This window comes from Diplotaxodon limnothrissa, linkage group LG5 (genome assembly GCF_057381915.1).
Source record: "Diplotaxodon limnothrissa isolate DT_005_m linkage group LG5, D_limnothrissa_male_GT1.1, whole genome shotgun sequence".
NCBI lineage: Eukaryota > Metazoa > Chordata > Actinopteri > Cichliformes > Cichlidae > Diplotaxodon > Diplotaxodon limnothrissa.
The window spans coordinates 9,729,813-9,750,197 of NC_140600.1; the positions used below are offsets into that span (position 1 = coordinate 9,729,813).

Consider the following 20,385-nt stretch of genomic DNA (forward strand, 5'->3'; position numbering starts at 1 on the left):
CTACACCGGCAACACGCACACATATGCACAAAAGCTCATAAAGACCATTATTACCTCTGCAGACTGGTAGTGACCCTTTGACATCTGCCACATGATCTGCAGTGTTCTTTGTGGGTTTTGTGGTTTTGAGTTAAAACTAGAAGCTAAATCAACTCTAATTTCTTTCCACTGTGAACACGGGATCTTGGCTAATTAGTGTTAATTGATTCTGCCCACCCCGTGGTTTCTGCAGAGCAGCGCTTTCATATGTAAATGAGTTTTGGCGTGTGCAGTCAGAGTCTGCTGCGCGTCCGTAGCCTGTAGGATGCTGCTCGATCGAGAGTGCGTGCTGCTGAAAAGGCAGCCTGATAGCCAGCGTGCTTTGCATGGAGTATTGTTTAGCAGAAGCAGCCTGCCACTGATGGAAAGTAGCCCATGAGAAGACAGCAGCGAGTGTTTGAAAATGATATTCCTCCAGCTACGCGAGAGAGCGAGAGTGGCCGGGCTCCCACCCCCTCAGGGAGCGAAATGTGGATTAGAGGAAAACGGACTGTTGACTTTGATATCTCAAAGCTGCACGTAATCTTTAAATCAAAAGCCCCCGCAGACAGCTGAGAGTCAGCAGTGTAAACATACTCAGGATGTGTGAGGGCTAAGATTATCCAGCTTGTGATGATTTTAACACTAGCAAACGACAGAAAATTAAAGGCCTTTTAAGCCCCAGATTAGCATTTCCTCGCCTCATTAAGTAGGAAGATGAGTTGATCAGGAGAGCCAGGGAAACAGCAGTTAGACTCGCTCTTTCCTTTCTGTCTTTTACCTCAGAGCAGAGATTTCTCTTGTTGAGCCCAAACCTGGAAATTGTTCCATCTCCTTACACCTCAAAGAACATCTTATTCCAACTCCACTCTGTGCATAATAAGAAGCCAAAGCGTCTGTTTATTTGTTTAAATTTAGAGGGGGGAGGGATGGGACTTAATTGTTTAATATGCAATAATGTTCCCTCCCGGCTCATAACCTTCATTATTTACAAGAATTATGAAGAATAAGTAAAAGGGCTTCTCCTTAATCAACTGTAACACTACAGTAATTCGTTCTGTTGCATGTGTGAGGCTGCCTTTCCTCCCAGCATTACTTTAGACACTAATTAATTTGTCAGGATAAGGCGAATGGAAATGCACGTTCCATTTTCGAGGTACTTCATTTAACTGTCTGTACAAGCAAACATTCATATTAGCAAAACAAACCCATTAATGGCAGCGAGCAGATTAAGGCCTCAGAGGAAGTGTTATCCAGGGGTAAATATTTAAACAACCTTCTGGCAGTTTGGTGAGCATTCTCAAGGAGCTCCTCCACCTGCTTCCTAAGAGGCTGTAACTAAAGAGCCACCGGGCAGGTATAGAAGAGCAGAAAGCCAGTCGGAGTTAGGAAGTGTCGAGGTGGGCACCACTGTCGTGCTGCTGTCGTGATCAAACAGAAAGGGCGGTACAGGAAATGTCAGATGTGTCCTTCGATAAAGGTCCGCCATGTTCCTGTGTTGTTCATTCACAACAGCACCTTTACAGCCAACGTTTCTTTGGAATTTCTTGGGAAAGTTTTACATTTGTGGAAGTCAAGTTTTAGGTCGAGTAAGGCGCTCTGGTCTGAGTAATGAAATTTTACATTCAGGCCAGGGTGATATTTTATTGGATGAGATTCAGGCTATGTCCACACCAACGCATTGTTTTCTCTCCGTTTTGGCCTCCCGTCCACACTGAGACGGCGTTTTCCCCAAGGAAACACGCAGCGTTTTGAAAACGCTCTCAAAAACGAATACATTTCAAAACGGAGCTGTTCCATTGCAGTGCGGACACTCGAAAACGCAGACTTGCTAAAACGATGACGCATTTTAGTCATGTGATGCAGTCATGTGACCAAATAAACAAAGATAGCGGAGTGCATTATACAGCAGTTGATTGCTCTCAATTTTGATGAATATCCGTTTGTACATGCTCCAGATAGCTTTTCTTCAAATTCTTTAATTCTCACTCGCTTTTGCGCACGGATGTTTCAATGTGGACGCACAACTCTGTAAAACCGACTGAAAACGCCAGTGTGGACACGGAGCGTAGTGTGGACGTAGCCACAAGAAGTGGATATCCACATGTGTCTGTGGGGGTGGGAGGAAAAGTGCCATCAGGGATGAATTGTCCCAGCACATTAGACCTGCCACAGGATGAAGCCTTTCAAGCATATCATCATTAGTGGTAAATCTGACAAAGGCAGAATGCTTCCGGCTGCTTTTGCTGCTTTTCCTGTTGCCTCTGCTCTTACTCTGAAAAGTTAAAAGCAAAAAAGATATAATTTAAATGTTATTGATATGAGCTAAAGAACCTTTAGTAGATTTCCTTTTCCCCAAGTTACTCATGATGGCAGGTCTGTCAAACAGAGAAAGTATTTACCCCCTTCCTCATCATTATTATTATTATTTATTTATTTATCTTGTCACACTTGCATTTTTCATATAATTAAACAAATTTTCATATTTGACAAAGATTCCCTGAGTAATTACAAATGCAGTGTTTAAATGTTGACTTGATTCAGGGAAAAATTATTTGAACCCCTGCTGATTCTGTAAGTTTGCCCACTGACAAAGAAATGGTCATTCTATCATTTTAATGGTTGGTTTATTTGAACATTGAGAGACAGAACAATAACAAAAAAATCCAGAAAAATGCATTTCAGAAAGTTATAAATGAATTCGCATTTTCATCAATCAGTAGGACTTCTAGCCCCCAGGTCTATCTTATACAGGCAACGAGCTGCGATTGGGAGCCTTCACAACTTGTTATGCGTATAAAAGAATGCTGCCCATTGGAGCAATTAATTTCTCCACCATGGCCAAGACCAAAGAGTTTTCCAAGGATATGAGGGACAAGATTGTGGACCTACACAAGGCTGGAATGGGCTACAAGACCATCACCAAGCAGCTGGGTGAGAAGGTGACAACAGTTGGTGCAATTTCTTTCATGAAAATGTGACTTAATTTATAACTTTCTGAAATGCGTTTTTCAGGATTTTTTTGTTATTGTTCTGTCTCTCACTGTTCAAACCCAAAAAACTTAAGCAAGTGTTAAAATGATTTTTTTCCTCTGACTGTATAAAGGGAAACCTATGTCCAAATCTACCTGGCTCTATTTAGGGAGCAAGTAATTACCTCCCTTGTTAAGTCATTTTACTTTTTCACAGCACAGTAAAATATCCACCTGCATAAGGGACCACTGGATGGCTTTTTAGTGTGAAAATTGCTGAGAAGGAGGGAATACTTGTTGGACTTTCCCAGCGGAAAATACACTGGGAACCATTGTGTTGCAAAGTTAAAATGTTTAATGTAATGAGTGTTTGTTCCAAGCCACAGGTCTGAGTCTTTCGACACAGTCTAGTTTTTCAACTTTCGTACTGGCTATGACATCCTCTGTAGCTGCCATACGACACCAGAGTAAGGTGGTTAAGCTAAGGTGCTGCACCAATTTGCCACTGACTTTTGACATTAGTGCTTCTTTATAATGCAAAAAAACAAAACAAAACTGAGACATGGTGCTGAAATTGCACTCATTTTCCTTTAGATATGAAGCTGCTTTGTTTTTAGTTGAAGACAAGGTGGCGAGGACCATTTTTAGGTTATCATGCAGTGGTTTTACTGGTCTTTGTGAAGTTTTACTCAACATGTTTTAAGCAATAAATTTAAAAAAAATGCTGTGGGCTGTCAGTGTCCTTCAAGATATTTGAAAATAAGAATACTTTAAATTCCTCATCAGAAAAGGCTGTGACAAAGATGGCTGAGGTTGTGTTTCTCACATACATCATTAAGTGTTTATGTAAAAAACATAAAAACTGTTTAAAAAAAAAAAAGATTACTTTGCTGCTGCAGTGTCTAGAAAACACAGCAGGCTTTTGTTTTTGGTCCACTTCACACCCACCACCACACTGCATGCCTGCCCAGTCTGCAGCCATGAAGGAATTACTGCTCTACGTTTTGAATGCGTCCCCCTCCCCACTCATTGGATAACCCAATGATACCTAATTGAAATGCCTCGCTCACTTGTGCTAAACCCTTCACCAACAATCAGTATGTTAAACTCAACCTTTGCTCCAGTTTTCTCCAAACAACTTAGAAAGCTTCTCTCTGGAAAAAAAAAAAATCAAATCTTGGAAGCAAGACCTTTTTTTTTTTTTGCTTCACACAATCCAAGCCTTGATTTTTTTTTTTTTCTTTAAAAAAGAAAAAAAAAATTCTTTTATGTTTTTTCCTTAGGCCACAGTTCCCTGTATACAATGCCATGCTTTAAATGAGGACCAAATGTTTGCTCAAGGTTTTCCTCGCTGTGAGTACGCTGTTTATTTTGATTGGTCTGGAATGTCTCTGGACAACGCCAACAAGCTCTCTGGAGGTGGAGAGGAGCATTTTCTCTTGCCCTCAGCGGATTGTTGGCCACATCATATGGCTATTTATATGCCTGATTGAAGGATAAGTGCTGCAGCACTAGCTATGTGCTTCAGGAGAAAATTCCTTTCAGAATAACACACGTATTCAGTGTATCGTCTTGATGCATGCTCAATCATGCAGGTAATTAAATCCAAAAATTTGGTTCTGTTCATCTGGACGTTTTCAGTGGGAGAAACATTTCGTCACTCGTCCGTGCAACTTCTTCAGTCTCAGCTGACTGCAGGTTTCCCCAACCTTATAAACAGTATCTTTGCACAATGACTGAAACCAGTCCACTGAATAAACAATGGGCTGTGAGGTCAGGATCCAGGAGAGAAGGACAACTGCTGCCTAAGCGAAAACCCTTAGTGATTCCCTATGTGTCAGGAGTATCGGAACAGTTGAGACGCATTTTCTCCAAAGACTGCGTGGGTTTCAAACGCCAAAACACACTCCGCCAAAAATGGTCCATGCCAATGATCCCTTGACACAAACAGAGCAATGTAGGTACTGTTAAGTGCCAGGAGGATTGCCATGACTTATACATTGGGGAAACCAAACAACGTCTGGACACATCCTGGACAGGGAGGAACGCTGGTTTGAGCGGGGAGTCAAGGAGGCCATTTACGTGAAAAGGGAAAGACCGTCTCTGAATCGAGGAGGGGGCCTAAAGGTACGTCTTTTTCTATCAGCTCACTGTGGATGGTACTCATGGTCTTTGATCAGTGGTTGTTAATCAACGGCCATGGCAATTTGCAAAATAAGGAAGGAATCAAGGAACTGACCTCACATCCCATTGTTCCTTCAGTGGTGCTAGTTTCAGTCATTATGCAATGGACTGTTTGTAAGGTTGGGGAAACCTGCAGTCAGCTGAGACTGAAGAAGTCACTTGTTAGAGTGACGAAACGTTTCTCCCACTGAAAACTCTATGTCCAGATGAACCACTGTGGTTCTGTGTGTGATGCAGTTGGGGTGTTGAAAGAGGAAACGGTTTTTCTAAAACAATTTCAAAACACACTGTCAAAAATGTCAATAAGGACTGAACGTACAGATTCTTTAGTAGATAGTTTGACAGTAGACATTTTCTGTCACCATCTGTATGTTTTATCATTTGCATTAAATAAAGCACATGGTATCCTATTGGCTTAACATTAACAAATGAACACTTAAAAAGTTTATATTAAATTTAAATAACACGTTTAATGTGTTGTGGCAATAGTTATACAGTTAAGTGTATGAAGGCAAATAAAGAGCTATGAGGTGCTGCTATTCTTAGACATCAACTGCATATTGGGACTTTGCAGCTTACACAGCTCTGGTGGCTTCCTGGTGGATATTTCTGGTGGCTGTAAACATACATCTTCTGTGCTCTTGCTTTGATAGATGAGAGCAAACATTTTTCCAAAGCAGCCTCTTGGGATGAACTCTGCAGTCATAATGACACACAGTCCTTCTCTCCAACATTAAATCAATCACTTAAATCTCTCTCCTTGTTGCTGATTGGCTTATTGTTTGTGGGTACCTCAATCCAGTCACCTCCTCTTCTGTCTCCTCCCAAAATAAACCAAGAATATAAAAATCAGTATATTTACGCACAGAGAACAGCCACAATATTAAACTTTTTTACTGTGTGTTGCGGTGTCTGACCACATTAAACCATTAAAAATGCAGAGTTTGTGAAGCCGGCATGTTGCCCTGGATTCATGAACAGTGACCAAGATGGACTTTTATATATGTGGCTAGAGACCGGTCACATCCGTAATACATCAAAGGTGGAAAAGAAGAAAGTTAGGAGCCATTCACATGCTGTGGAGACGTGTTTTAATTTGTCTCTTCACCTTTAGACTGAAAACATGCCTTTTGTTATATCATCTGATTAGGGCTCCCCTTCACAAAGGCAAAAGGGCCAACACGACCGGCATCTGGATAAAACATCATGCTCTTCCTCACATCGAGCTTCATCTCCTAAACTGAAGTCAGAGCTCTAACTGTACAAAAACATACATAAACATTGTTGTTTATTAACAGTATTGTGACAGTTATTGTCAGCAGACTGGACGTGCGACCCTCCATCTCCGGACAGTTGACAGTGGCCAAATAACAATAACAGCTGGTTATAAGCTAACATTATGCCAGCTGATGAGATTTTTTTTTCCCCCCCTCAAATAACGAGAACATATGAGAGCTTATTAGCACTAAGCATCAGAGTCCAACAATATTAGGTCCACTTTTAAGACAGTTCTGCTTACAGCGGCTAACACGGGCAAAAACAACAGTTCATTCATTCTCACCAACTCACCTTTCATCAGACAGGAGCAAGCTTCACTGATTTATCGATGCATATTGGACTCCTTTTACAGAGTAAATAGACGTGGACACCAGCTGAGATAAACAGCGCACTGGCAGCCTACACTCATTACAGATGAACGGCGTTTAGAGTTGTTTGTGCAATAACGACCACCATAGCTGGGATTACGGACTTGCATCTGGAATCTACTGGCATCACTGCAACTTTAATGTTGTTGCCGCTCAGTGTTAATGAAAGCACCACAAGTCATTAGTGCAAATAAATTATTTTTGTGCCTAATTTTAAAATCTAATTAAGCATAAGCTTTAGTGTCATATCTGTTTTTCAGTGACATTTCTAAAGTTTTGCAAAGACAGATTTTTATGAAAGAAATTAGGAGAGAAAAATAAGAAACAAACAGGATTAGAAGGAAATGAACGACCACATCTGCTGTGTGCATGAAGAGCTGCATAGACGCGACTCCAGTGTCTCCCCCTGCAACCCCGCCTCCCCCCAGGCCCTCGGGCTTGTTGTAGTTTTCAGTATGAGAAATGTCAGTTTTGGAAGTTATAGCATTTCTAAGGTTAGAAATGTAAATTAAACCAAATGTACTGCCAACTGCCAAAGAAAGACTTTGAGAAAGTGATCCTCCTCCTTTAGGACCAGGCAGGATTTCTTGGAAAGAAATAGTTTTTCGAGCGCTGTGGAGGAAAAAAGGGGGGAAAAATCAACAAGATGCAGATTTCTAAAAAATTCAGCTTTTACATGCTACGTCTAATTAATTGATGTAACATCAAATCAGAAGCAAAATGGATACAGATAAGGATGCAGCGCAGTAGCAGAACAGGCAGGCTTAAGATTTATGTCAAGTGGAAAATCATCAGAAACATTCAGAGCTATTTTTGATAAATCAAGGCAAAGCAGTGTTTGACAGAGTTTGAGCAGAAACACTATTAATTTGACAGACTCCAGAAATAGAGTTGTCATCTTTGTCTCAGATGAACCACTTCTTTTTTCTAAAAAACAAAAAACCCATATGGATGAAATTACTCTGCTGCTCGCTGGGATTTCCCTCTGATCCTGTATCTTGGCTTTTATGTATGGAACAATAACTGCAAGCCTTAAGACACATGCTGCATCTGCCAGCAGCTGGAGTGCATTGTCATCCTTAATAGTGAGCACGAATAACACTGTTTTTCCATTTGCCTACCCCGGCTGTGTTGCCGTGCCCAGGGAAAGCCTGCGTCCTCAAATGCCTGCTGGATATTCACAGAGTCTTCAGAGAGAACGAGCCGGCATACATATTGAACGATCTGTACATCACAGACTACTGCATCTGGATCCAGAGAGTCAAGTAAGTCCACCAGCACACACAAATCCATTCACACACACATGCAGACACCTCAGAGGCCTCAATCTAGATAGAATTGCCTTCAGAGCCATGCACTGTGCCATTCAGACTGCCCCCTCCCGCGATGCTTCAGTGTCATTTTGTCACAGCAGGGCCAATTGCACGACCAAGCCTGCGAAAGATGCAGTTTATGTGGTCAAAGTACCATCAGTGGGTGTTAAAAGAGCCAGCTGCACTCAGCGGATTCACTCTGTACGAAACCTTTAGGAGCTCATGCGCGTCTGCGTGGGCTTCTCCAATCTATGGCGGATGCGACCTTTTCCTAGAACTGCAAGCCCAAAGATGCCAGATCTGCACTTTCTTCCCAAATGCCACAGGTCTGATGGCTCTCTCCTCCTCCTCCCCTCCCCCCGCCTAGTTCATATTTAACAATTAGTCACATTTTAAATGCGAGCCTGCGAGCACATTACAGAGTAATGAGCTCAGTTTTACTCCTGGCCAAGGTTCAGCAAAGTGGTGTGCTCGTCTGGAAAAAGCCCAGTTGAAAAATGCGCGCCTGATGTTGTAGGCTCAGTGCCCAGATGCAGACACGATAAAAGGTCTGCAGGGATTTAGCGGTCTCTACCTCCCTTCCTCGCATTCTCATTTCTGCATTTTTCCAGCACAAGTCTTGAATGCTGCTCTTTTAAAGAAATAGAAAATGCAGCGGATGCTGCGTTCGTAAAGGGTGGGAGGAATAAGGAGTCGGGTTCAGGGCTGTTTGAGACACAGAGCAGAGAGAAGACGCGCACTCGATCTTAGTCTGTAAGCGCACGGAGCTTCTGAAGCTCTTGTCAACTCACAGAGAAAGTCGATCAGTCTCTTCCGAGGCACACCGGAGCACTGCTCCTCCTCCCTTCCCTCCCTGCTCTACTTTGGAACTAAATGTCAGCTTGGCCAAACGTGCTGGCTGCCACTGCACCCTTCGTCGATCATTAAACGGATTGGCCCCGTGATCTCTTAGCACTGACCTGTGATTGAATCATTACATTTCTCTTGTCTAAATAAAAGTGTACAGTATTTATTTTTTTTGTCATGATGTGAAAAAGACAGTAGAAGCACTTCTATCACCTCCTGCCACTTGAGAGAGCAACCAAGCGTGAACAGATTTTTGTTGTTGTCGTTCTTTATGTATGAGCGCGCTGGCTCACACTCAATAGAAACCTCATACAGTCTTCTCTCGCGGTTTATGAAACTATGTTCCCATGTTTGCAGTGTAATATTAAAAGGAGCCTGCAGTCAGAATGCAAAGCAGCAGCGCAGGAGAGCGAGGCGGCAGCGGTGATTTCCACAGACCAACCTCCTCTATCATACATGCGGTTTGTTGTGGCGGCCCCCTTTGTATCATCTGACAGGTTTGATGACAGATCGTGTAGGCATTGTTTTCCCACAGTGCGAGATATTCCCCCGCGCAGGATTTGTCATCCTCCGCTAAGTGAGTCGTCTCTGGGAGCCCAGGCGGTTAGATGAGATGCAATCTATATACCCCCCACCCCCCGGTGCAATCCCCGTATCCTGTCGCTCCCTCTCCGCTGCTGCTGCCGGGGCATATGCGATCAGCTATACGTGATGGACACGGCGATTAATGGATGTTTGCTGGCTGCAGGGGGGGTGGTTGATTTATTTAATCTCCTCACTGTGTCCCACATGCGTTTCTACTCCTAAAGTTCATCTGACTGCTGAGACATCGGTCTCAGATTTACAACCTCGTAAAGACTTCATCATGATTTAAGCCACGGGGCAGGCGCTCTCCTCTACGCTCTCAGACACTCGGAGCAGAACCCCTTTGCGCTGAGATCAAGCGTGCAACCTCAAAGCAAATTGCGCTTCCCGTTGTTTCAATAATGAGGAACTTTTTTTGTTTTGTTTTGGGCTATATTTTTTTTCCCCTCACTGGAGCGGTCACCATTTCACACAAACACACACAAACATCCTTTTGTTGGGTATGGTTTTTAATCCGCCCTCACACATCCGTCCAATCCTAATTATGTCTGAATTGTTAGCAGACAGTATTATTTCAAATGGAGCAGCAGCCTCTCCAGTCCATTAGTTTCACTGTATGCTTTTGAAGGTCTTCAGCTGCCAAAACCCCCGCAGAGTTGCTGGACTGCACAGGAAAAAAAAGAGGGGGGAAATAAGCGAGTCGCCTCACTTTCTTTCTCTTTGTTTTGCCTGCCTTTATCAAAAAGCTTGGAGACAGGCCAACACAGATCCACGGCAGCCAGCGTACACGAAGCTTTATAAGCCTGTTGTTGTGTTACAGTACCTCAGAGAATCAGAAGGGCCGCAGCTTCCTTTTACCACACAGGTTTCTCTCGCAGCCACCCACCCACCCTTATTAATTGGGTCAATTATAGTCTATAGCAGGACAAAAAAAAAGAAAAACGCGGAGAATACAGAATACAAGCGCTTCAGGGTTAGTCTGAGGAGAGGATGAAGTGATTAGCAAGAAAATTTAGTCTTTTTCTTTTGTGGAGCAAATGTGTGAAATGGACATTGACACATTGCTGCAAAAACTGGAAAATTGACAAGAAGCGGCTTAAGGATGGGCCGAGCCTCGCACCACAGCAGCTGAATGGACAGACTCAAATAATTGTGAATGGTAGGTGTGAAGTGAGCAGTCCTCAGAGACACAATGGGTGTTGTTTTCAACTGTAGAAAAGAGAGTGCATCACAGAAAAGCATGAAAAGCAACAACGGGCAACTGTCGAAAAATAAAGTTGTAGGCATTCTCTTTCCTCAGACCAGTCTTTTGTTTTTAGACAGCGGAGCAGCCCCTCGCTGGCTCTACGCGCTCGCAATGCCTCCCTCGCCCTGCCTCCCTCACCTTGTTCAACCTCAGCGTTGTGTCCTCGGCGGCGGCCGTCGGGGAGATTTGTCAGCAGCTCTGACAAAAGCTCCCCCGCGGGTGGGGTGGGGGAGTTTCTGGAGCTCTAACAACTGCAAGTGTCTCAGGGCAAGGAGGTCAAGCGTGGGGTCAGTGTGTCAGCTGAGGCGTGTGGGTCAAACACCTTGAAAGTGCCCTTGTGCTCAGTGTCAACACTTTCTCCCCACGCTGCCTAGGACGACTGGTGGTTTTTACCTCAGCGTAACTCTGTGTTATTGTAACACACAAGTCAAATACTACCCAGGTTTCCCCTTCAGCCTTTGGCCCTTACAGATGTTTTTGTTTCACTTGTGCTCAAAGCTTTTCTGTTCACATTAACACAGCTCACGTGTCAATCTCCCAGCTGATCTGACACCCAAATGTTTGTTGGGAAGGGACTTCCAGCAGACAGCACCACACAACTGTCAAACAGCTGTCCTGAAAGCTTTGAAACAGATAATGGAGCTGCTCTATCTGCCGTTAGCCGCATCACTGAACGAGATCCTTAGAGGCCCCACCGGGCAGAACAAAGACACCAATGTCTCCCAGCTAACAGGGATAAGTAGTACAGATTTCCTCTCAGCAGGAGTCCACTCCAGATTTTTGTCTTGAACACACAGCTCATCATAAACACAGAGTACTGTGTTTGCATAATTTCCTAAACCCTCGTGTGGAGTGTTCACTCCAGTTAATTCAATTGATTATTGTATTTTTTTTTTTCTACAGGCGTATCAGAAAAGGATGTCTAACACTGAATTGTGTCACATTGTGAGATACTAGAAAGAGATGTTAGCAGTGGGATATGAAGCAGACAGGCTGGAGAAGTAGAGGACTTGAACGTTTTTTGTGATTACACAAGTCAGATGGTAAGTGAGGAGACAGTAAAAGCAGAGAAAAAGTAAAGAGCTGAGCATTTGTAGTAAAGATCCCATAATCCCAAAAGTAGAGAGTAAATCCAACTGGAACATTCTGACAAAAAGTTTCAAAGTCAATCCTGAGGTCTTTAACTTCTTTGAGCTCAGACCAAACTAAAGCCTGCAATACTTGGAGCTTTTTAAAAAAATCCTCCTTTTAAACCTAAGTGATGATGTAGGAATAGAAACTTGTCACTTGAGACGCTTCTTTTTATCTGCCACCAAATCCACAAAGGACTAAGAAAGAGTAAGAGAATGCTTTTTCTAAATCTGCATCTTGTGATAGATTAATTCTTGAGATTTGGGAACATGACAACCCAGTGAGAATCCTTATGGATTCTAACTGGTTCCGCTTTAAGAGTCACCACCATCTCTAAGCAGTAGATCACAGACAAATTAATTACATCCTGTGCGGTCTAATGTTTGTGCATGTTGATGCTATTTAACCTTTTCGTTGTGATCAGTTTTGGTGTCATTACTCAAAAAAAGTAATATTTAACACCATTTAACATGAGGCTACAGTCCGACACACCAACACAAATCCCTACCCAAGTGAGGACACACGATCTTTCCTTTAGTATCCTGAACACAAAGCCAACAGTACAAGCAAAGATGCAAACCAGCACAAAGACTATTTAAAGTGATCGTCAGGGCGATTTCGACTTTAGAAACATGAACAGGCAGAAATGGAGGCTGCAGCCTGACTGTTACTCAGTTTGTTACCTGTTGAAGTTCAGGCTCTGGCTGCTGGATTTGGTCAGCATTCAGTCCACTTTGATGTCACTCTTGGGTCTTGGCTAGCTTAGCGTTAGCACGCTGTCCATCCAGGTGCTTGCAAAGAGCTGAAGTTTCTTTAGTAGTGTATTGTTTCTGCATCCTGTTCCTGGATGCAGTTTCTACTTTACCATTGTGCTGTCATCTTCTTGTGGAATAAAAATAGATGTAATGTCCATATCAGATGAAATCAGCTGATAGTAGTACAAGTGGAGCCAATAAGCTGGATTGATAGGTTAGCAGGCCAACAACTCCAAGGAATTCAACTACTGGGAACTGGTTCTCGATTGCCATCCCTAATGACAACCCCCAAAACCTTCACAAAATAGTTTCATCATTGGCTGATCTCCCTTTCAAGATGGAGTCTTTGTGCAGTACTACACCACTCCCAACGATCCTGCGTTTTTTGTTTTTTCGTTTTTTCGTTTTTTTTTTAAATCCCTTCCTGTGCTCTTGACCAAGTGGTCAGAACAGGAAATAATTTTCCAGCTGGATTTAGAACAGGATAGAATCTTTCCCACCTATCACGAATGTGTCAAACCAATGATTTTCCAATATGAATTTCAGTTTTGGGAACATGATGTAAATGGATTATTTGCACAGAATCTTCATTGATGTTGGAAAAGAAACTACAAGCATGCTTCTGATCACACTCGTGACCTGAGGGATGTGATGCACCACCTTCGGGCTCGGACGCTGGGGGCTCTCCCACTAATCGACTGATGTTTGGTCTCAGACTGTGACATGGAGACCAACCCTCGCAACCACGGTCGGTTAGAGGAAAAATGCGTATACCCTGACCAGCTGTTGAGTGGTTGCTGACTCACACTTGGTGAAATTGCCTCCTCTGTGACACCAACCATCAATACTTTCACATTCCTGGCAAGCATTCCTATTGTCCTCCTTGTGATTGCTTTAGTTGTTAGCAGATTGCTACAGTTGGCTGTAATTTGCATGGAAGATGCCAGCATGACTCTTGATGAGTAACATCTGAAAGACACAAACCAGAAACGGAGACCGCAAGTCAAAGTTCTGTCTTACCACTGACACCAACATGTTTCAGAAGGTGCAACTTTTACTTTGAAGGCAAACAGTCTCTTTTTCTGGTTTTTGCAGAAACGTTGGTGACTTTCCTACCAACTATGGGCAACTGTGGCAATCACAAAAGGGTTTTCAGGGCAGCAACTTATACCTGTTTGCAAGCAATTTGACATAGCAACCACAAGCAAGCAACCACTCGCCAACCAGCCATGAAATGCAGTGGAATAGTTACCAGGCAGTTGCAACCAGTGTTTAGGGTTGAAATTTTCTGTTCCCAGTTGATACAATTCGGTGGAACCTTTTTATGATGTCAGCATCTGTTGCTCTGCTCTTCTCACATCCTTGCAGTAAATATGTTGTCTTCATAAGCATTTTAAGCCATTATATGACCAAAGAGAAAGAAAAAGGCAAAAATAAAAATTAGAAAAAGTTCCTCCACACCTGTCTCAATTGTGTGAACCATCTACCAGTGTTTCAAGGGTCCTCAGGCAGCTGTAATTGGGGTCTCAAACAATGGTTCCCCGGATAAATACATCTGTGTTTCTCGTTTCTGGAACGGGAGAGGCTACAGCGCCTCGGACCGTTTCAGCATTCAGTCACACTGACGGATCGCGTCTCCCAGCGTCGGCTTTTATCCCCCCCTTCAGCCGGTGAATGATGCGTTTGCGAGTTACTCTGAGGAAATCTGGTGCTTATATTACCGTACACAGATTTCTGCGTCTGAGGACAAGCTTTATCTGAGATGTTTTCAAGAGCACAGACACGCTGAATGAGCTGCTCTTTCACTGAACACAAGCCTGATGAAAGAAATGTCAGATTGTAATTTAGCTCGGCTCTTTCACAGACAACGCACAGACACACACACACTCTCTCTCCCTTCACGTTCTCATCTAAAGACTTTGGCAGATGGAGGCGTCTTTGTCTCGCCAGAAGTTTTCCAACCTTGAAAAAAGGCGCCCCTCCTCAGTTTAATGAAGGCAAGCCACAACAGCAGTATAGTAATGACTGGATTGTGTACAACATTATCCCTCCCCCCTCCTGGACAGGGCCTTTGTGTTCACTGCAGGCCGAGCTTCTCCCACCACAGAGCAAGGGAGGGGAGAGAAAACAAGCGCGCCTCTCCAACGCTAACGCAATAATGACTTCCCACGGGGGAAAGAGAATACAGGGCAGTCTTTGAAGTGGCTGTGCTGCAGGAGGCTTCTCTGCCACAGTCTCACTACAGGAAGCGCTCACGTGGGTTTTGCAGAACCTGGGACCCTGAACAGGCTCCATCATCATCATCATCATCATCATCATCATCATCATCATCATCATCATCATCATCATAATTATATGAGGTTACATTAAGTTATTTGTGATTGTTTAAAACAAAAACAGTGACTTTTAAACTCGGCTTTCCAAAGAATGCAGTGGTTGTCTGTGTTCACACATAAGTGACAGCTTCAGACAGCGTATACTTAGAGTGAGCAGTGCCCACAACAAACAGTTTCTGGTGCTCGTCTTGATTTTTTTTTTCAATTTTCTAAACGCTTGCATGTATTTAGAAGCTCTTCTCGTGTGGTGCGTTTATGTGCTACTGCCCAAACTGGAAAATCATCTTCAATTGCATTAACCAGACTTCAGTCAGACGCTTCACATTTGAAGTAATTTATTAGTTACAGCAGAAGAATACAGTTAAAGTTTGGCATGTTGGCTCCTAGCTCGTCACTTTTCTACGTGTCTGTGTCTGTAGATGGCAGCTTTAGTGAGTTAGACCCAATCAGCCTTGAAAGTTTGTTAAAATGGGTACTGAAGCATTTAATATGTTACAGGTGACATTTGTTTAGTAGGATCACTTCCTAGCTGGGGTTTTCTTTTCATGCAGCTTTCTTGACAGTGAAGATCATCACGCAGCTGTCTTGCGCTCGAGTTGCAATATCCGCATCCACAAGTGTTTTAGGTCTGAGTGACGGATTTCATCATCATCGGAGGGTGAACGCGAGGCTGTGTGTGGATGTCTGTAAACTCCAACTACACATGCTAACTCCAAGACGACAGGTGGTCATCCATGGTTTCCTTAAGCGATTTTTTTTTTTTAATTGCACCTGGATCTTGAAATTCCGGGGACTTTTATTAATGAACTAAAAAGACCCTTCTGATAGTTTGCCTGCGGCTCCTCGGTGCTGTGAAGATGAGGCGAGTTGAGACTACACAAAAACAAAACGATGGCATTACATCTGCCGTCTTGTCTCTCTGCTCTCTGTGGCAGAGCTGTGGGTCCGTGTGTCTGTCTGGTGGGTGGAGCTGAGACACATCTGGCAATGTGGTGCCTTCTCACAGAGATGTGGGGTGGTGTGGCTGTGTTTATTTGTGATTTGTGGATCTGAAATGACACTTATTGCCAACACCACTTCTATTCTTAAGCAGCCAAGTTCTGTTTATGAGAAGAGTCTCTCAGCATACGTTGGCAAACTGATTTTTGCGAGGTATTGCAGAGATGACCGTGAGACGAGCTGAAATGTTCAACCAGACTGTCACCTGGCGAAAGCCCCACTCGAATGTTCCTGAACTTTGACATTTGCCAACATGCTGGCACCAGCTGGGCATAATTGCTGGGCTCAAAGTTGGAGCCACTGACATTAATGACTCTGGGATGGGCTTCTGCAAGAAATCCACCAATGATCGCAGCCCTCAGAGTCTGTCCACCATGATTTTCACTCCATTGAAATTAGAACAACTTCTGTTTTTAAACAATCAGTTTAAACGTTACCTAAGTGTGGACTGGGAAGGTGCAGCTGAGAACAAGTGGATCACTTATCCCACCAATCTGCAGTTGATTCTCTTCTGGCTGTCGTGGTGCCGAGAACGGGTGTCCTCATGCTACAGCACAACTATGAGATCTGTTAACATAGTTCCTCCTGAGGTCCTAAATGAATGCAAAACCCCTACATGCTGCTTCCATAAACACTTTACTCACCAGAATGGGGAGCTCATTAGGAGTGCACGGTAATGAGGAGCCATCCTGGTGCTCAGCAGTGGGTTAATTGGGCCAGAGAGAGCAACAGCAGCCGTGTGTGAGAAAAAGAGTAGCCCCTCTAAACACACACACACATGGTTTCTCCCACCCTGAATGGACATAGTCTGAATCGCAGTAACCCGCAGAGGTCAGCTCGTAATCACCATGGCAATGAGAGGAGGGACAGGGGATGGGGGCACACACGCCCTAACTGCACCGGGGGGCCCAATGGCAACCACTTAAGTTTTTGGCAGCATGGCATGCTTTCCCAGCGTGAATAATGTGCAGGCTGGGGCCTCCACACAATCGTATGCCTTTACACAAACGGGGCCTTGTAGGAGGACATTCATCAGCAATAAAAACGCGTCTTTCTTCAAGCAGTCGCAACTATAAAACTAAAGCGGCGGGATGGGAACTCTGTTAAATGTACTGCTTTATGAGGGCATTCTCTTCATCTTAATCTTTGGCGACATTTAGCTGTTTGGGCCTCAGCCTGCGCGCTCTCTCTATCCACGCTTTTATTGACTGTATTGCAGTGTGACTGGGAGCACAACTCCACCGTCTTTAGCCTCTTAGGGCTGATTTGCTTCCGCACAATGCACAAAGCGCTCGTGTTTATTCTGGTTTGTTCCAGCTGCAGCATTATTATTGGATGTTTCGGGGGGTTTTTTGTTGTTGTTTTTTCCTTTTCCTCTCCAGCATCGAAACACTCAGGATATATTGACCTCATCTCGACTAATCGTGCCATACGCAGCGGTTGACTTAGCCATTTCATATTTATAGGTGGAAGTGTGCATGTGATTTTTTTTGCATGCACGGACTGAGGTAGAGAAGGAGGAATAGGAGGGGTCTGCCTCCCTCTGTAATCCCTCTCGGTCTCTTATCACCTCTTGCAGAGAGCGCAGCAGTTGGGGGAGGGAGGAGAAGATCCCAAGGCTCGTGTATCAGCAGCGCTCATCTTCCTACATTATTAAACATCCATATTTCCATATTTCATTGAGCCCCCGTCGCCTCTGCAAATCGCGGTCTACTTAGCATTCATATGAGAATGGGCTTTGGTTAATGGGTATTAGATTTGTAGATGGTTATCCTGTGGCTATGTCTTTAGTACGCAGAGCCAGTCGATCAGTCAGTTGTCATGCCGCTCTCTCTCCCAGGTACCACTGATGAAGTGGTAGTTGGATCTCTCTCTTTTTTCCGTTCCCTTCCCTGTGTGTAAGTGTCGTATTGAGTTGAAACTTTCTGCCTTCCTAATTACTTTTTTTCCTCATCTTCACAGGTCCAAGAAGGTGGCAGACTTGGCAGCAACGTTGGAAAAAGCAACCCTGCAAAAAACCGACTTGGAGCTGGAAATCGACGAGTTAGAGGACGCTGCGAGGATCGTGGCGGTCGAAGAGGAGCAGCAAGCTTCCAAGAGGGCTCCCGTATCCAGCGACGACAGCAGCAGCTCTTCTGACAGCAGCAGCACTTCCAGTGACAGCAGCAGCGAGTCGTCTAGTGAGAGCGAGGAATCTGAGGCTGAAGAAGACTGCACCGAATCCAAGGAGGGAGGAGGAGGAGAGATGTTCAAGGACAACCCTCCAGAACCCCAACCCTCCGCCTCCGTCTCTCCCACCCCCCAGGCACCCACGAGCTTTTCAGCAGAAAAAAGGAGAGAGGATGCCCTTCCCTCAGCCTCAGAAGGCTTCAGACAGCTGATTCAGGTGCTGGGAGAACGGGTGGCGGAGGAGCTGAGAATCTCTCCAGACTCCAGCCACAAAGGAGCGAGACAGCCGAGCAGCGCTGCGACAGAGACTGAAGGCACGTCTGGGAGGAGCAGCGGCGGGACTTTGTTAGAGCCGAGTCCTTGTAGAAACCCTCTGCTCATTGTCCAAACACAGCAAGATCCCGATGATCTTGAAGGGGACTCTATCAGCTGATGGAAAGGAATTTGAAAGTTCCAGGATTTCATTTTAAACTCCTTGTCAGATGATTTCAGGAAGTGTTTTTGCTTTTAAGGATTTCTTTTCTGTTTTTGAAATTACTGCGTGTTGTTTTTGTCGTGTAATTTTAGGGTCTTAACCCTCTTAAAGGAATATTTTTGTACAGTGTTTGTTTTTTGTTAATGATAAAACTGCAAAGTCTCAATTCTTCTTTAACGCTGCAAACGTGCAAAATAATCTTGTTTTATTAGGATAGTTGCAGGCAGCCGAACCTACTTTTTATTTTGTTTGTTTTTTTGTTTTTGGCCTGTTATCTGTCTACTATCCAAGCGGCACACTTGCTATACAAATACATTCGTGCTCTCTGAACATAGTGTGTGATTTTATATGAATAATTTCTGCTTCTTTTTAATTATTCATGGAATTTAACAGCGTCTGCGAGCTCAATTCAGTGCGCTGACATCTGCTAACAGTGGTCTCTATTAACCATGTATATTTACATATTTACACAGTCAATCTGCATATTCCTGTCGGGCTTGAATAAACAAAACACTGCAGGAAACTGACAAACTTTGTGTGTGTGTGTGTGTGTGTCAGTCAGCCAGAGCTGCTTTTTGAGATCTTTTCTTTTCCTAACAAATAGCAGGAAAAGCGCTAACCTCTTCCTAAACCCTCGGCATTGATTGAAGTGGAAAAGACTCTGCCTGCACTAAACAGGGCAGCGGAGCACGCCGGAGTGATTGATTCATCTGGTGTGAACGGAAGAGTGCCGTCGACACAGCTCAATATCATCGGCCGCGTCTAACAGGCGAGACAAAACAAACAGGGAAGCACATGTCATGCAGATAGATGAGGTCTGCGAGCGGGGCTGCGGCACAGGAGCTGTTTGTTTGAGAGATAACAGCACCCTGGGGCCAGAGGGAGCTGCAAGATAGAGGGGCAGAGGGCCAGCGGAGACTAACTGACGCTCCGGACTCTTAGCCCTGAAGATGTCCGCATGCGGTGTCCTCTCTGCTTTAGCGCTCTTTGTGTGGAAATAAATTTCCCTCGAGTGGGACTTGATTAGTTTAATTGCGGAAGAAAAAATGCAGGAATGACCCACGTTAGCAGAATTCATCAGGCTTTGTGATCCTTTCGGATTATAACTGAGCAGAGTGACTGATGTGGCACAGCTGCAGCGTTGCCCGAGGCGATTTCATGAGGAATCTCATCCAGTGTGATTGGAGGCAACTCTAGAGCCACCGGTGCTGGTGGCTCCTTTGGTTGGAGCTGTCTGTAGTATTATGTTACAGAGATGGATGCTGTTGTTAAGCACCTCCCAAGACGGCATCGCCTCCCTCGCAACCACCCCCTTGGGGACGAGCGCCATCATCACTGCGACTGAGATGAGTTACGGTGTGAAATTGGGCCCATTTTAAACACCCCATATCATTCTGGGGACATGAGACCTGGGACCGCGTGGCCCCTGCAGGCGGTGGTTTCCTTCTCCCCACTGGCTTTTTCATATTGATTAAGTGACACGGGGCTCTGTTGCCATTTTTCATCTTAAAGTGGCCTCCGTATTCCTCCATTAGTGCCGCCGTTCTGGAGCCTGACTGAGAGACCTGCGGCTGAGCTCGCAACTTCAGTTGGTTCTTTTTGCAATTAATACTCTCGGCCGACAAACATTTTTCAAGAGGCTAGGCCGCGGTTAAGTGAACGGATCTGATTAATTAAACAAGGCAATAATTAATGTGACACGTGTGCTTT

General features: G+C 44.3%; 1 protein-coding gene across 2 annotated transcripts in view; it reads left to right on the forward strand.

Moving 5' to 3' along the window:
• shq1 (SHQ1, H/ACA ribonucleoprotein assembly factor) overlaps nucleotides 1–18,796 on the forward strand; it is a 46,833-nt gene extending 28,037 nt beyond the window's left edge. Inside the window, exons 11-12 of one of the 2 annotated variants that reach the window (XM_085353009.1) lie at nucleotides 7,965–8,085; nucleotides 17,994–18,793. In XM_085353009.1, coding sequence (XP_085209135.1) covers nucleotides 7,965–8,085; nucleotides 17,994–18,633 — 761 coding nt within the window. In that variant the 3' untranslated portion in view covers nucleotides 18,634–18,793. Of the gene's footprint in view, nucleotides 1–7,964; nucleotides 8,086–17,993 lie in introns of both variants that reach the window. The other variant, XM_085353008.1, reaches the window with a different exon arrangement.
• The last annotated feature ends 1,589 nt before the right edge of the window (nucleotides 18,797–20,385 follow it).